Source organism: Typopeltis vanoorti, chromosome 12, assembly GCF_054136105.1.
Source record: "Typopeltis vanoorti isolate ZY-2024b chromosome 12, IOZ_Tvanoo_1.0, whole genome shotgun sequence".
NCBI lineage: Eukaryota > Metazoa > Arthropoda > Arachnida > Uropygi > Thelyphonidae > Typopeltis > Typopeltis vanoorti.
This window is the reverse complement of record NC_143560.1, coordinates 28,539,956-28,558,170: the sequence shown is the minus strand read 5'-3', so window position 1 is coordinate 28,558,170 and position 18,215 is coordinate 28,539,956. Positions and strand designations below refer to the sequence as shown.

The following is an 18,215-nucleotide window of genomic DNA, read 5'->3' as shown; positions in this document are numbered from 1 at the left end:
TTGCTTTTTTCCATTCTACTGGAGGAATACCAGTTGAATAAATTTTATTTAAAAATAATAAGAGTCTTTCTTTGAATCTTGTTCCTGAGTATTTATATAGTTCTGAACCTAGCTTATCTTCTCCCGGTGATTTTCCATTTCTTGTTTCTTTCAGGCTGATTTCGAATTCTTCTTTAGTTATTTCCTTTTCATTTTTGTTAATTGTTTGCCAGTTGTCTTTCTTAAAATATTTGTCTGTCCACAGTTCTGTGTAGTAATTTAGAAATTCTTCTAATTTCAATTCAGTATTTAATTTTATGTTTTCTTTGGTATCTGCATTTAAGTGTTTCAAAATCTTATATACATTGGGTCTTATTTTATATAAATCATGTTTTAAGTTAGAAACAAATTTGTTCCATGATTCTCTATGTCTTTTTTTGACTTCTCTTTTAGCTATGGCTCTTATTCTTTTATATTCTATTTCATCTTCTAATATTTTGCTGCTTAACCATTTGTGATAAGCTTTTTTTTCTTTTTGATTATTTCTTTGATTGTATCATCCCAGATCTTCAGTTTTTTCCTTTTACTGAATTTTTTGGTCTTTCCTAAGCTTTTATTTGCTGCTGCATTTAGTATCGTTTTTATATTAAGCCATTCTATTTCTATTTCTTTATTTTGTTTTATTTTATCTAGATATTGGTTAATTCTTTGTTCATATAGCCATTGTACATTTGTGTCATTCAATAGTCTAGTTTTATAAAAATGTTTCAAATTTTCTTTCTGTTCTTGTTACTTCTATTTAGGAGGTAAACTTAATTTTATTTTAACAAGGAAGTGATCACTACTTATTTCATATCCTCTGTGAACTCTAACATCTAGTGAAAATTTTGATGTCTTTTCATTTAATATAAAATAATCTAATATTGATTTCCATCCTCTTGCTGCCCAAGTATATTTATGTATGTCTTTATGTTTATAGAAGGAATTCATTATTTTTAGGTTATTATAAACTACAAAGTTAATCAAATTTTTTACCATTCCTGTTTAGAGTATGTTCTCAATCTATTCCTATATTATTAATTTTCGTGTTTCCAATTCTTGCATTTAAGTCTCCTGTTAAAATTACGTAATCATTTTTATTTATTTTATTATATATGTTTTGTAGCTGATTATAAAAATCAATATTATCCTGTTCTCTTCCTTCTTCTGGGGCATATAAACCAATTATTGTTAAATAGCCTCTATCTATTTTTATTCTAGCTTCTATTATTCTTTCATTCCATAATTTATAATGTTTTAACTGTTTTGAAAGGGAGTTATGAATCCAAATCATGAATCCTGCTTGTGCTCTTTAGTCTCTGTCGACTCCACTGTATATCACATTAAAATTTTTGGTTCTCATAGTTCCTTTTAATTTCTTTTTTGTTTCAGTGATTACTGAAACAAAGGTGATCTACCATCTAAAGATATTTAAAAACATCCATACACCTGGTGGGATTCAAACTCACAGCCTATTGGCACATGAAGTAGAAACTCCACTTGCTAGCCTAGGACATTTTGTGTGAGGTAAGGCTGACAGTATGAGAAAATATATAGTTGTCTGTTGTTACAGATATGGAGGAATACAGGAAGATAATTATGAAATGTATACACAAATTAATTTGGCAACTAACCAAGAGTTATCAAAGCAGGATCAAAAAAATTTTAGTTTTTTAGTTATGTAGTGAGTATAAGGAAGAAAGATTTATGGAAGAATAACTTTAGCAAATGAACCTCTATCAGTTGGTATCAACAGTGTCCTTTGCTTCAAAAAGACTGGGTTCAAATCCTGTCTAGGACGTAAACAGCTTTCATAATGCTTCTCAAATTAATTAGAGAAGCATTATGAAATTTGAGAAACCTGATGAAATTGCAAAAGGAAAACTGGCCAAAGAATACATATTTTATAACAGATGTGGTATGAAAAATGATTAAATGTCCTAACATGAGAGAAGTAAGGTTTTATATGGAGCAGAGTTTCTTGGCTGTGATAAGCTACTGAGCCCAACATATTCAGGGGAAAGTGAATCGAATGATAGGAATCATCATAATTCGATGATGATTCCTTTCCATGTGTAAACCTGTCAAAATGCCTTGGCAAAATCCACATGTATCCTCCTTATCTGACTCTACTGTCACTAGTATAAAACATGAGGCAACTTCTAAAGCAAGATCTATATTTAACAAAACAGTGCTATCTTCTGTAAAAGACTGAACTGCAATCTAACCACCTCTGGATGCAGGTTCTGTCCATTTTCCCTATCAGATTTTTAGTGTTGCATGAATGACGAGACACATTGGTTCATTTATGTGTGTCAGATGTCTTTTGTTTCATATTTCTAATATCAAATAATGTATCTATAATATCTGTACTTGGTTGGGGCTTGTGACGGTTCCTGGAAAACTTGAGGATGGATTGATGCTCAAGAGATTTTTTTTTTGTTTAGTGCCAGAGCTCCCCACCCACCCACCCACCATGGAGTCACACATGGATACCCACTATTCAGCAGGCAGAAAACACACTCAGAAGTGGAATGCTAGGGTTACTCTGTCCACAGACCATAGGATAGGAAGCTTACTGCAACACCACTGACTCTTGCAAGCAAGCCCAGTAGCTGAGTGATCTTGGCTAAGCCATCCAGGACCACCCATCTTGCTGAACCAGATGAAGATAAGGATCCCCTTTACTGGATGCACCATCATGGGTTGCACCATACACCAAATGTGGCAGTTGGGCATTGGATTCCAGTGATGGTTATCTAGAAGATAGGATAGTAAAAAAAGACTCAGGAGAAGTCAAGCAAAGAATATGAAAGGAAACACAGAGAAAAATAGGCAGAATGAAAAGGAACAGTACCATCACCAGGCAGTCCCTCTCATCACAGAGAGGTGCCCCACATAAAACAGCAGTCTGGAAGAAAACACTATGGAGGTGGCATAAAGTGAATGCCAATTAGTTGCATAAAGATTATAAAAGGGAATGGAAGAGGAGAGAACTGACTGAGTAACAAGGAGGTTTATGAAGAGTTAAGTTAACATGATGTTACTTAAAAAAAAAAGGACTAGATGACATATTAGTATTATACAGTAAATATTAGCCCATTTAAACAACCTTACAACAGAACTAGTTTCAAAGGAGGGGAAAGAAGGTAAAATTATTCTACTTTACAGAGGGTGAGTGAGTGAGAGGAAGAGATGGATAACATTGCTGCTTCAAATTCCAGGCGAATCTGTGGATCTGGAGTTGGAGAGGTTGGCTGGTTGGTTAATTTAATGTTTGTTGGCAGAAGGACAGCAAAGGTCATACTCTGCTATATCAAAGGTTACAGCAATACATGGGGTATTAATAGACAGAGAAATAAATTGCTAAGTAATATAAAACAGAATTTGAAATCAAATGAGTCTGTATAAATTAATTGTTCATAAAAATTCAAAGACAGCATGCAATTTGTCAGAGTCTGATAACGTTTGCCTGAGTGTATATGGCTTGGCCAAATAGGTAAAACTTTCATTCCTCTCTTTTAAGTGCTGGCACTTCACCAGAATATGACAAATGATGAGACGTCTATTGAATTTTTTGCACATAGGTGAGTCATCAACCCTCAGTAAATAAGAATGTGAAAGATGACTGTGACCGATGCAGAGCCCAGCAAGAACAACTTTCTCTCTTCTGTTTCTACATTCACTACATTGCCAATGCTTAATTTCAGGCTTAATCTTATGCAATTTGTTTTTCAGTGCTTCCTGCCAAGATGATGACTGCCATTAGGCAATCAGCTTTGATCTTATAAACTGTCTGTAGTCTGTACATGGTACTGTCAAACAGTATGTCGAAATAGTATGAGCTGATATAGCAGCTGTATTAGCAGTATCATTTCCTTCAATTCCAGTATGGCTGGGAATCCAGCCCACATGAACATTAAAGTTAAGGGTCTTCATCTTTGTACAACAGTTGCAAAACCTTACAAAGCAGTAGGTGTAGATTATACACAGGAGAGGAAATGGTCTGTAAAGAACACAATGAGACTGTATAAATTACAAACTTCTAATGGTAGTTTTCTTTTATAGGCACAAGTGTAAGCTGAATGGCATGTAATTCTGCTGTATAACTATTGCAATTAAGTGGGATCTGGCTGGATACAGTAATATCAGGAAACAGAGAAGCACAGCCAAAGTCTGAGGTCCCAGATTTTGAACCATCTGTATAGATGGGCAAGAAATCAGAGTGGACTGCTCTGTGTGCATTAAAACAATTGCAGGTAAACGGATTGGAGTATGAAACTTCCATAGTTGACAAAGTGAGAGATTGCAGGATGGAGAGAAAACCTGTGTTGAAGGATTGCTGTTAAGTTGGAGGCAGGTAATGTCAACATTCATGTTAATAGCTTGAATAATCTCTTTAACAAGCATACCAAAGGGATATATAGTAGTCTATGGCAGTCTGGCAAGTATGATATTAAACTTCCCAATGCAAAGAAAAAATACTAGTCCACATAGAATGCTCTGGAAAAGGCTTTATTTTAATTGCATAGTTAAGAGACAGCTGTTTCTATCTAAGTGACAAAGGTGATTCTTTGATTCAACATAAAGACTTTGAGTGGGTGATGTGCAAAAGGCACCAACAGCTATCCATATTGGTGGTAGAGGTTCGGTGTAGTGGTGGAGACGGAGAGTTGTACAATAGGTGTCCTCCCGCGACGAGTCTTCGCACCCCTTGGAGGCATCACGAATAATAATAATAATATACTCTAATAATGGATGGGATCCAACTATTGCAGCCTACTCTGCCTTTCAGAAAACCATAATCCAGCTTTGAATGTATAAGCTAACAATAAAAGCTGGATTATGGTTTTCTGAGAGAAACATGCTTTCGTGCACATTTCTCTTAGATGACGGATGTGCGCAAGGAATGCAAAATTTCTGTCAAATATGAATTCCAAGAACTTCACTTCTGTCGCTACTGGAATAACAGTTTCTGACATTCTTAACTCAGGATCTGGACATTGAAGCAAAAGTGTACCCAGACACTTTTGCTCTGTTGAAAACCTGAACCCATGGGGACACAATCAATTGCTTGCTGAAGTTGTCTTTCAGTTACCCTCATGTTACAAGAGCAAAAGTAAATCATGAAGTCATCAACTTATACAGCATTGCCTACAGTGGGAGGAAACTGTTCAGTGCATGGTTGGTTGGTTGGTTGGTTTATTGGTGCAAGAACAACAAACATCATACTGCACCATAGCAAAGGTTACAGAAATACATATAGTCAAAGATAAATTAGTAAATAATATTTATGTACAAAAATTAATTTCAGCAATGCAGTATCAACAGATCAATAGCAAAGGTTACAGCAGTACATAAATAGTCAAAGATAAATTTGTAAATAATATATATGTACAAAAATTAAGTTAAGAAATGCAGTATTTACATATAAATAAAATTTATAATCAAATATGTTTGTATAAATTAATTCTTTTTAAAAAAATTAAAAATGTCATGCAATTTGAGTCTGATAACATTTGCCTGAGTGTATATGGCTTGGTAGGTAAAAATTTCGTTCCCCACCCATCTCTCTCATGTAAAGTGCTGGCACTCCATCATAATATGAACAAACAGTACATTTCTTGTTGCATTTTTCACACACAGATGGGTCATCAGCCCTCAGTAAATAAGAATGCGTAAGATGACTGCAACCTATCCAGAGCCTAGCAAGAACAACTTCTCTTCTCTTTCTATGTTGACCAGAATGCCATTCCAGGCTTAATCTCAGGTAATTTGTATGTGAATGCTTCCTGTCATGATGACTACCATTGGACAATTAGCTTTGATCTTATAAAGTGTCTGTAGACTGTATATGGTACTGTTAAACAGTATGTTAAAAAATTATGAGGATCTCTCAGCTGCAGTCTCGTTTCTCTTCATTCCAATGTGGCTGGGAATCCAGCACCTCTGAACATCAAAATTAAGGATTTTCATTTTGTAGAACAGGTGACATAGCCTATAAAGAGCTCAATGAGTCTGTATACATTACGCTTTTGATAGCAGTTTTGCAAGCTGAATGGCATGCAATTACTGCAATCAGGTGAAATATGGTTGGAGATAGTAATGTCAGGCAGTAGCACAGCACAGCAAACACAGGTGTCAGTTCTTGAGCCATCAGTAGATGGGCTGCTCTGTGTGCATTAAACAACTGCATGTAGACAAATGATGGAGTATGAGATTTAAGTAGCTGACAAAGTGAGAGGCTGTAGGATAGAGTGTGAACCTGTCATGGAGGGATGCTGTTAAGTAGTGTGCAGGCAATGTCAACATTCATGCTAATAGCATGAATAATCTCTTTGACATGCATAAAGGGACATATTGGCAGTCTGACACCTGTGATATTGAGCTTCCCAATGCAGAGAAAAGAGATTTGTCCATGTAGGATGGAGATAGTAATGCCCTAAAAAGAATTTATCTTTAGGGCATAATTAAGAAACTGCTTCTAAGTAATAGCTGGTTCATTTGCTTCAACATAAAGACTCTGAGTAGGCAATGTGTGAAAGGCATCAGTAGCTATTCGTATACCCTGATGATGGATGGATGGAATCCAACCAATGCAGGCTATTCTGCCTTGTGAAAACATAGACATAATCCAGCTTAGAATGTATAAGTGCATGATAAAGATGAAGCAATGATGATCGATCTGCATCTCATTCAGAGAGGATATAGTGAAAAGGAGATTCAATACTCTCTTACACTTTTCTCTTAGTTGACGAATGTGTGCAAGGAATGTAAGTTTTCTGTCAAAGATGAGTTCCAAGAACTTAGAAAAACTACTGGAAAAACAGTTTGTCCACTTCTTAATTCAGGATCTGGGTGAAGAGTGTTTTCAACAGCAGTGTATGCTTTTTTCTGTGAAAACCTGAACCGATTACTAAGGGTCCACAGAGGAAACAAGATCAATTGCTTGCTTTACTTGTCTTTCAGTTAACCTCATGTTACAAGAGTAACAGTAAATTGTGAAGTCATCAACATATAGAGTGTTGTCTATAGCAGGAGGAGGCTGTTCAGCGATCAAGTTAACTCTGAAAGCAAAAAGTGTCACTTAAGACAGTCTTTGGGAACACCCTATTCTTGATGATATGGATGAGACAGCATTCTTCCCACTTTACCTTGAAAAGCTTGCCCGGAGAGGAAGTTTAATAAATACAGGAGGGATGTCCTCTGAGACCCAGGTTATAGTGGGTCTCAGAGGCCACCCCCTTTTAATATGCCATATCTCCAGGCTGTGCCATAAGTGTTTCCCATATCAAAGAAAACTAAAATTAGATGTTCCTGATTCAGGAATGCACTCCTCTTAACGGACCAAATGGTCCAAAGTCGAATGTCTATGAAAGCCACATTGCTGGAGAGAAGATAGCTGCTTCCACATATCAGAGAAATCTGCCATTAACCATTTTCTCTAACATCTTACAAAGACAACTGATCAGAGCAATAGGTTGATAATTATTACCTTGTATTGGATTCTGGTTTTGAGATGGCAATGACAACTGACTTATTCCAAGAATCCAGAAACACTTCCTCTACAAGTATTCTGTTCTATATTAAGAGAAGGAGATCAACAGAAGATGATGGTAGGTGTTTTATCATTTCATAATGGATGTCATCAGGCCCACCTCCAGTTCTGCATTATAACAGTAAAATTCCTTAAGGTAGAGTCCTTATTGGGTCTTAAGTATCTTTCCTGTAGACAGAAACTGAAAGGTTTGTGTTTCTGCAGCCAAGTTTTGATACCATCGATATTCTGGTGAAACCTAAGTCAGTTTTATTGTAAAAATTTTCCTATTGTTTTGCTTTATAGACTTGCCTGGTTTTTGGGAGGTTGAGGGCTTATCTTTTTCAGGTTTATATTTATCAATTGTTTTCGGAAAGTATGGATGGCAAGTGACCTTTTCCTCTGGTAAAATATTCAACACATCTGATGGGTCAGTTGGCAAGTTTAATTTACTTTCAGTGGATATCAGAGTATCCATTTTTTCTGAGGGACATGGCTGGTGATTATCTTTAAATGATATCCTTACCATAATTTTTTTGACAAGTGGGTTCTCATCAAATGGAACTATCTCTGGAGTAATACAGTAGGTCACGTAATTGATGTGCTTAACAGAGAGGCACTTGCATTCATAAAGTTCAGGTATGGTGAAATTATCAGGTGGTGGATTAGGCATACATGTTTGAGATGCTGTTGAGATTTTTTAGCTGCTTCCTTTTCAGCATAAGAGGATCTCAGAACAGGTGTAGTGATAGTTAACTTCCTTTTTTGCATCCTGATATGATATATTTTGTTCTGTTTTAATTTTTTTGTATTTCTTTTTCATCTTTCCACCTCTGACATGAATGGGAGTAAACTGGATTATCCCCTTGACAGTTGACACATTTAGCTATTTTTGCAGAGCAAGATTTGTTATCATGCTCTTTACTACCACAGTGGGCACAGGTTGAGCCACGACAGGCAGTTTAGCTATGCCCATATTTATGATATTTAAAGTTTACATCCTTCATCCATCTTAGTGGATTAGGGATGTACAGTCAAACAGAACAAATGAGATACCCTACTTTAACAGATGTTGGAGGCTTAGGTGTATCAAAAGTAAGGATGATATTCCTTGTTGGAACTAGGTGACCATCCCTATGTATCAGGATGTGCCTCCACCTGTCACTCCCTGATCTTTAAAGTCTGAATATATCTCCTCATCAGGAACATCAAGTAGATCCCATTCTGATATCATTCCTCTACAAGAGTTGAGTGTTTTAAGAGGTGTTACTGTGACTGGTATTCCACCTACCGATGTTGCTTGCCCCCAGTAGTTTTTCGGAATGTTGCTGACATGATGTTCCCACAAGGATATTACAAGAACGTAATTTCTTAACAGTTCTGAGAGATCCTGCCAGTCCTTCTAAACTCTTTTGAATAAAGAAGGGCAACATTTTCGCTATTCACCTACTGCATGGATAATCAAAAACACTGGTATACATTTATACTAGTATCATATAATTTGTTCCTTACTTTTGTTACAAAACACTCTATCTACAGTATCAGTAATTGGTTGGGACTTTGTTGGGTCCCTGAAATGTTTCAGGATAAAGAAATCATGCTCAAGGAATTTTTGGTTCAGTACTAGAGCTACCCACCCAACACAGAGTCACACATGGATGCCTACTGACTAGCAAGTAATGCCTGTGCTTGAGATTGAAATGCCAGGGCTACCCTAGATGTTATATCAGCACGCCCAGCAAGCATCGGATCCCGACCCCAGACCAAGGGGGGATGAGAGACTTACTGCAATACCGTTGACCCTTGCAGGCAAGCCACCTAGGTGACTGTTCCTGGCTGGGCCATCCAGCACCACCTGTCTTGCTGAAGCAGAGGCCAATTTGTGCAAGACTACCAGGATTTCCTTTTCTGGATGTCCATGGGTTGAACCACACAGCAATGGTGGTCTGGAAAAAAGGATAGTGAAAAAGACTCAGGAGAAGTAGAGAAAGAATATGGGAAGAAAAGTAAAGAAAAAGAGGCAAAACAAAAAGGGTTAGTGCATCACTGGAAGGTCCCCTCCACCACGAACATTGTCCCACAGGGAAGGATTCAGTGAATGAGTTCACTTTGTCATCAATGTATCACACTTGAAACAAAGGCACAGGGAACACCCTCTTCTTGATGATATGACTGAGATAATGTGCTTCCCACTAAGTCTTGGACGACTCAACTGGGCAGAAAGGATTCAAGAAAAACAGGAAGGTGATCTCTGAGAATTAGGTTATCTAGTGTTCTCTGAGAACACTGAAACCAGATGGTCTAGTTTCAGGAATGCTCTTAATGCTGCTGTTGTTGATCAGTTTGCTGCTTCATTGACTACATCAGCATTAAAATGTGCAGGATAAGAAACAGTATTCCAGTCAGTCTGCACATTTTAATGCTGATGAGAACATGGTGATGACATAGTGCAAATAACAGGAAAATGATTGCTTATGTTCTCTTCAACATCCCATGTGAGCAGTGGAAAGATGGCAGGGGAGCAGATTGTAAGATCTGTTATAGAATATGAGCAGGCAGGCATATGGAAGAAAGTATTGAGTCTATTATTCAAAAGGAAGAGGTCATTATTGTCAAGCATTCATTCAATGATATGATCTCATCCATTTGTGTTGGCACTAACCCACAGTGTTGTGCCCATTAAAGTCACCCAAAGTTTTCAAGATCCATGTAATTTACCTCAGCACCTGGCAGTAAATAAATGGAACATACTGTAATAAGAAATCCCATGGACAGAAGGATCACTACTGCTTCCAGAGAAGTATTTAAGCTGGACTTGCTGAAAAGCATTATGACTGCCCACTAGGAAAGCTACACACCACCATGAGCAGGACATCCACTTTCGTCCTTAAGAATAACAGTGAAATTCCTTAAGTTGGGGGGGGGGTCCTCACTGGGTTTTAAATGTTTCCTGTAGACAGAAACAGAAAAGCTTGTGTTTCCACAGCAGAATCTTGATATCATCGATATTCTGGTAAAACCCACAACGGTTCCACTGTAAAAATTTTCCTATTGTTTTGGTTTTATAGACTTGTTGATTTTGGAGATGTTCATGAGGGCTGGGACCTAGAATTGGGTTGACAGCATTAGTATTCTCTTGGAAATGTAACACTTCTTGTAAACTGTAACACATTGTTTTGCTCTGAAGATGCTAGTTTGAAACTCAGTGAAATATGTCAGTTAGTAAACATCTTTTATAATTTAGTTCGTTTAGTGTTGTAATACCGTTAAAAATAAGTTATGAATGAGTATACAGAGCTTGGCTATACAATTTAGAAACACCCTGTATAATGGAGGCATTCTATTAAAATATGTATGATGGTTAATGCAAATGTGTAAGGCATGTGTAAGACAACTTTGTCCTATGCAGAGGTGAGCAAGAATAATGTCCTCTCTGTGAACCCCCATACAGAGTAAACTGCCATATTTTAATTTCAGGCTTAAACTGAAAGAGAGATGGTAAATTGATAGCAGCGAATGTTTGGGTAGGCATATGGAAAAAGGAATTACTTCCAGTTTTTAGGAAGTAGGGGTTATTGTTGAGTATGTGCCCAAGAACACTTCCTCTGATGTAACTATACCAGTAGGGTGCTGTGGCTATTTTAATCCCCACATTAAGATTATGGAATGTGGGGATTAAACAATTGCAACATGTCATCAAGTTCCTCTCCTTGGAAATCTTTACACTGGATAGTAGACAGATGCAGATATAATAAGAGATCCAATCGAGAAGGGAATAGCAACTGCCTATGTTGATGGCAATTACATTGTGTTATTTATGTTTGGAGGATGCATCTTGTTTCTAGTTTGTGAGAATTTACTTTTATAAGTCTCGGATTTTTCCTTTTTGGAAAATTGCGGATGGATAGTGTTCATTGCTTTCTTCTCAGGAAAGATATTCATGATGTCATCAATTCTAATCTGTCCAGGAAACTTTGTATTTTAATGTATTTTAAAGGTTTTATTTTCTTCTTGGGGAGAGGACTAAAGTATTCATCTCACCTATTAATCTATCTGGAGGCATGTCTTATTCTTTGGGATGCACGATCCATTCTTTTTGGTGGATTTAGATGTTGGGGAACCATAATTGGTGTATTTTTAAGAGTTAGGCCATATTTACTTTTTTCTCTAATTCATTCTATGAAGACTACAAGTAAATCATACTGCTCTAGGATGATGAAATTGTGAGATAGTAGGATAGATATACGAGTTTATATCCCTGTTGATACTTTCTTTACTGTTGCCTTCTGAGTTAAGAGGATTTTCCACTAGTTGTTGCAGAACACTTCCTATTTGCATCCTAGTAAGAGCTTGGCTATACAATTTAGAAACACCCTGTATAATGGAGGCATTCTATTAAAATATGTATGATGGTTAATTCAGTCTTTTGAATCTCCTTGTCATCCTTCCACTTTTGGCATGCCTTAGGAATAAGCTGGGTGTTCTCCCTCACAGTTAATGAATAAGTGTTTTTTGCACTGTCTTTATTCTAATAATTTTTACTGCCACATTGGGGTCAAACTGCCTGTCAGGACAGCCATCTGCATTGACAGGCAGTTTGATCATAGTGATATTCAAATATTTCAAGCAGCAGAAAGGGTTTTGCTGGTTCTTTTTTAACAGATTCCTTTTTTCCTCTCTGATAGCTTGTCTGCATAAGTCTAAGTCTCGAGGCCTCTTATATATGTAGGGGAATTGATAAAAAAATAAATTAAATTAACAAGATTGACAATATTTTATGATCATGTACTGGCCCAATGTTATAAATTATCTTAATAAATATACAACTTTGTTCTGCATTTCCCCCCCTCAGTACTCTGAGAGGGATGCAAGGGATGTGTTTTAAACAGAATCTGAGATAAGTGGCCAACAATACAGTATTTCTGAAATCATAATAACTGTTGTCCCTAAAATAAAAGCGAATGTAAATGGATTAATCTTAAACAACAAAATGCATGAAGTGTCATACTATAAATAAACATTACGAAGGCTAATTATACATACAGATATCCAATGGCATATACAGGATTTTCATAAGGTGGGATCTAATTGCTAGGCTGCCTGAGTGGATAAAGTATCCATTCATATGTAGCCTACAGGCTGATGTGCCAGTACATGATCAATGATATTTGTGAATACCTTTGAATGTAGATAATTTTCATGTTCTGGTATAAGACTACCACTGCTTATTAAACACCTGAAATGGATTTTAAAAAAGTACCAGGGGTTCCCAGATTATGTAATCCTTAGTCCACCATACTACAAGTTTACAATCTTTAATGAATGAGATTGTCGTAAAAAAACTTTTTTTATATATAAGTATCTCCCAATATGCTACCAGCTTAGCAAAAATTCCAATGATGAAATTTATCAAAATAAATGATCCTTTGGTAGGGGAGTACGTACTCCTCTTAAGAAGAGGGGCAAGTTGACATTCATTGGATCTTATCCTGTGTATGCCACTAATATATACAGGAATTATAATTTTCTTATACCTCATAATTAAGAATATGCTTACCAAATGCCAATATTTATAACCTGCTTCTGGATCATGATTAAGAGGAGATGTTGCTCTACTCAAGGGTGGACTAGTTTTCAGTGAAAAATTAAGAGTTTCTAAAAATGAAATGTATATTGCAAGACTGAAAATTACATGAATCCAGAGAATAAATTGCACAAATCTTATCAAGATGGCAACAAAAATAGAAGTGCCAATAAGAAAACTGAATATAAGCATTAGATTTAACTTTTCATTTATCATATCACTTTATTTATACACTCATGAGCAAAAACATTATGACCATCCAGCTTGTTTCTGGCCAACCAGACAAATGGTTGTTCAGAAACAGATCAGTGGTAGCAGTATCCTGGTATGGAGATTGTTCTCATGGACAATCAATAAGTCCTCTCACCACCACTGAACATACCTCAATTGTTAATTCTTATCATAGGGAAATACCTGGTCTGAAACAGTCCCGGTATTTCCCTACGTGTAATAATGTGTCCAAACGGATCTGGACCTTTTCAGCAAGATAATACCCGATGTCACAAGACTTGCATTGTGCAAGCACAATTTGAAGAGCATATCCAAGCATCATGCTCGTCTGGCTACTTAATTCTCCTGATTTGAATCACCCTAATCATTTGTGGGATCATGTGGAACACAGCATCTGTGGGTTGATGTCAGTGTCTCGTTCAGTTGTTGACCTCCAGAACATTATTCTGTCTAGTTGGTCCAGAATATTTCAGTGGAGTGGGGTCAACAGCAAGATGGGTGCAAGCAGTTATCTTGGCTAAAAGAGGCCCAACATGCTACTTAGGTAGGTGGCTCATGAATTTTGCCTACTAAAAATATACTCATCACAAAGAACCATCAGAAATAGTGCTATCCAAAATCTTTGCATATCTTTTAGAGCAATAACAAAAGTTCATTTTACTGTAGATAAACATTACTGTGTCAGAAATCATGAAAGACTTAATTGTCTTTCATGCTTTCTGATAGAATGAATTATAATAATTTCCTTAAATCCCATCTATACTATCATGAGCATCTGCCCAATGTTTTTGCACAAGATATAAATAAGGATGAGGATAAAAGAGTAGATTCCTATGTACCCCTCTCCCCCCACTAAAAAATACCATTCATAATAGTTTTAAGCATGAATTCAAATGAGTACTAAATATCATCATAACTCTTTTATGGAAGGCAAAAAATATAATACGTTATGAAAATTATGGAAACAACTACCATGTTAGAGTAAAACTTTAGTTTAATATAAACCAAAATAAACACTCGACATTTCAACCTTCACATTAAGATCATCATCTGGAGTACACACACATATACAAAAAAACAAGTTGCACTACAAGCTACATGGTATGCTGCTAAAGTTACTGATCAACCGTTAAAACTAATGACCTGACACTTCTGGTGGGGAAAAAAAAAAAAAAACTTATTACATCAAAGCTAGAGTAATGCTATTATTATTATCTATTAGGTTACAAAATTAAATTAAGCTGGAGAGTAACATAAGAATACACACAAAAAAAAATATAAATAAATAAATAAAATAAAATAAAAAATAGAAATTAAAAAAAATAGTTATATAAGTATACATATAAATTACAACAAACTGGTATGGATAGTGGCCAATAAAATCTGAAAAATTACTTATTTTTGGTTTATATTAAACTAAAGTTTTACTCTAACACAGTAGTTGTTTCCATAATGTTTCCAGATGTATTCTGATCACCATGTAAGCATGAAGGAAAGCAAAAAAATATAACTACATTAAGCTAGTGGTTAGAGATCATTGATATAAATTATGATTTTGAATTTATTTTAAGAAGCAGAGGTGCTAATCTCCACCTTGTTTATATCCAATCTTTAATATTAAGTCAGTTGTGAAGAGTAAGATAACAATATTTATATAGGTTCCACGAAAATTCGAAAGACAGTTTACTGAATGGCAATTCATCATCAAAAAAAGAAAAAAAAATTTGTTGAATAAATAATTAATCAAACAAATGGCAAAATGACAATCCATTGAAAATGCAATTTATCAAATAAACAATTCATCTCAAATGCAATTAATCAAAAAAAAAAAAAAAAAAAAAAAAAAAAAAAAAAAAAAAAACATTTCAGGATATTTTTCGATAAAGTGTTTGGTAAGAATACCTAACATCATCTAAGATGTATATAACATATGTAGATGGTCATTGAGCTGTCATTATTTTTTACATTATTCTGTAAGCATACCTACTACTTTCATTGTATAGACAGTGATTTATCTCTAGACAAAAAAAAGTGCATTATATCTAATTTTTTCAGGACAACAATATCAGATTCAAATCAAAACTGATAAATATTAATAGAGATCTTAACTATAAAATTTCATCCAGCCAGAGCAGAATTATTAATATCATTTCAAAACTTCTTTACCAAAATTTTCTGATAAAAGTAATCCTGTTGGAACTAAAACTGAATCACACAGACTTCTTGTGCATTTTACAAATTTCGGCGTTTGCATATATTCCACTAAGTCAGAGAGTTATTGCAATATAAAATTTCAATGTTGTCCCTTTGCAGCCCAGAATATAGCTGACCTGAAAACTGGAATGGTTTGACTACAAGCTACATGGTATGCTAATTTTTTTTTTTTTTTTAATTTTTTTAAAATTTAAAAATTTTTTTTTAAAAGGTTCAAATATCAAATTGGAGTATAATTCATCCCATATAACTAGTGCACGCGTGGGCGTCACATACTAAAACTACCATTACTAATAATAATGGAGCCGCCATAGTTCAGTCAGTATGAAAGAAGCCATTTAATTAAAAGACATGAATTCAAATACTGTGCATGACGTGAAGAATTTTCATCAATCCTCTTCAACCGAACGTGAGTTATCTTGTCTCATATGGAGATGGGAGGGTTCTGACACCTGGAAACTCAGGCGTTTCATCCTGCAAACCAGTCCCACGAATACACATATCTACAGTGTGTTCATGGGAAACCATCTTGTTCTCTAATTATTCCCTAGTAAAGTAGCATTACTATTCCATATAAGCAAACTTTGTTTGCTTATATTTGGATAAAGGATTAAGCAAGAATATAATTTCTTGGCAAGTTTAAATTAACAACTTGCAAGCATCTACTCAGAGGACACATTATTCATAATCCTCTGAAAATGGTCAGTACACTGTCATGTTTCAGAATAGCGTCATACTTTCACAATGCCACACAGTGCTGGAAAAGTACAGAATCTCACCATGCACTAATTGAATCAACAGCCAGCTTAGAAAGCTTCTTTCATTTTGGTAAATTATGGAGACTACAATCAAGTCAGGAATAATCTGGAGAATGAATTTGGAGCACACACGAGCTATATTGCATTTAAAATAGTATGGCCTGATCTCTAGTGAGGGGATAAAAACCCAATCAGAGCTATTTGTAACATTGTTAGAGAACAAATTCATATTAACACTTAATATAGTAATATTGGTGACCTAATGAATAATTTAACATAAGTGTTTGTTATATTAAGGTTAAGATTACTACATTACTATTATTATATCTAGATTACTACAGTCCTCATTATAATTTATAATGAACTCTTAGAGCAAAAGGTTATGTGTTATCCATATTCTTAGGATTTTTAGATCATCATTATTATGATTAGGGTGGTTGGTAAGTATTTCACATGTAATGATTTCCAGTCAGTTTTATGTAGGGTTTCAGGGCATGATCAAAAAAAGGCCAGAGTTACCACAGTTATTAAATTTAATGTGATGTTTATGCCCCTTTATTTCAGATAGGAATAGTGCTTCCAGTTTCCCCTATATATGACAAGTTACAGGTGCGCTGAATACGATATACTCTAGACTGGGCCAAGAGAGGAAGGGGATCCTTGGAGGGGTTGAATAGTTCTTTAATTTTGCAAGAGATTTAAAGGTGGTACTAAGTTTGCATTTCTGTAGAATTTATTTGATATCCCTTTAACATATAGAATGGCTACAGTTTTATTGTAGTCTAGTTTATTTTTATTATTAGGTGCAGTCTTTTGAAGAATTTTCTTGATAGTATTTTGCTGTAGCTATTTTTTAGGACGGTATTGCTGATAACTTTTAATTCATTCTTAAGTGCTTTCTCATTGGAGCAAATCTTTAAAGCCCTGTTTTTTAGTGTGTTAATAACACCAAGTTTTTGTATTGGGTGGTGGTAAGAGTTTATGTGTACATAATTGGCCAGTTCACTGTTTACTATAAACTTACTTATAGTAAACAGTGAAGGAAAGACTGCTAGAAGAAAAATGTGTTACAAGTGTATTTAGAAATGGAAGTGTTTTGACTTTCAATTTCAGTTGTGAATTGTATGCATTTGTGTTGTTCGTTTAGGTGGCTGAGGAAAGTGTCTAATGTCTGGCAGCCATGGGATCAGATAATGAAAACATCATCAACGTACCTAAGTCAGACTTCAGGTTTTAAAGTAAAGGAATCTAGAGCACATTGCTCAAAAGCTTCCATATAAAAGTTAGTAATTGTGTGTGTGTGTGTGGGGGGGGGAGATAATAGCAGCCCATGGCTGTGCATTCATTTTGCAGATAAAAAGTATTTTGCCACACAAAATAACCAGAATGCAGTATATTATTATTGTGATTATTGTATGGGCACCTCCATGGAGTTGCCCATAACTTTTGAAATCCCCCATAACAATCACTCGACCTGTACTCGTTGTACTAATTTGCCAATGCATGTCTTCCTGATCTTCCATGGAACTTCCTGGCCTTAATTTCACACCAGACTGCTTCAAATGAGCAGCTACAGCCACCCCCCTGCCTATTTCCTATTCTATTGGCTGCAATTCATCTGCTATCATTAGCAGTATCCCCCCCCCCCCATCCTATTCTCCCTGAAAATACTAAACCCTTCACATTCTATCCCTGTAACTACATCAACAGCTGTTAGACAAGTTTCACTAATGCCTATAACTTTTGACAAGGTTGCACTAACCAATGCTCAAAACTCCTCCCTCTTATTCCTGATACCTGTGGCATTAGTATATAGAAACTGCAGCATCTCTTAGGCCCCCATCCACCTTTACTTCCTGAATTGACTATCCTA

General features: G+C 35.6%; 1 protein-coding gene across 1 annotated transcript in view; it reads right to left on the bottom strand.

Annotated features, from left to right (window-relative positions):
* The window catches only part of LOC150100648 (plexin-A4-like), a 707,214-nt gene that overhangs the window by 86,414 nt on the left and 602,585 nt on the right, over positions 1-18,215 (bottom strand). The window contains 1 exon segment of the mRNA XM_090401991.1: positions 13,113-13,210. Within this exon segment, the coding sequence (XP_090258117.1) occupies positions 13,113-13,210 (98 nt within the window).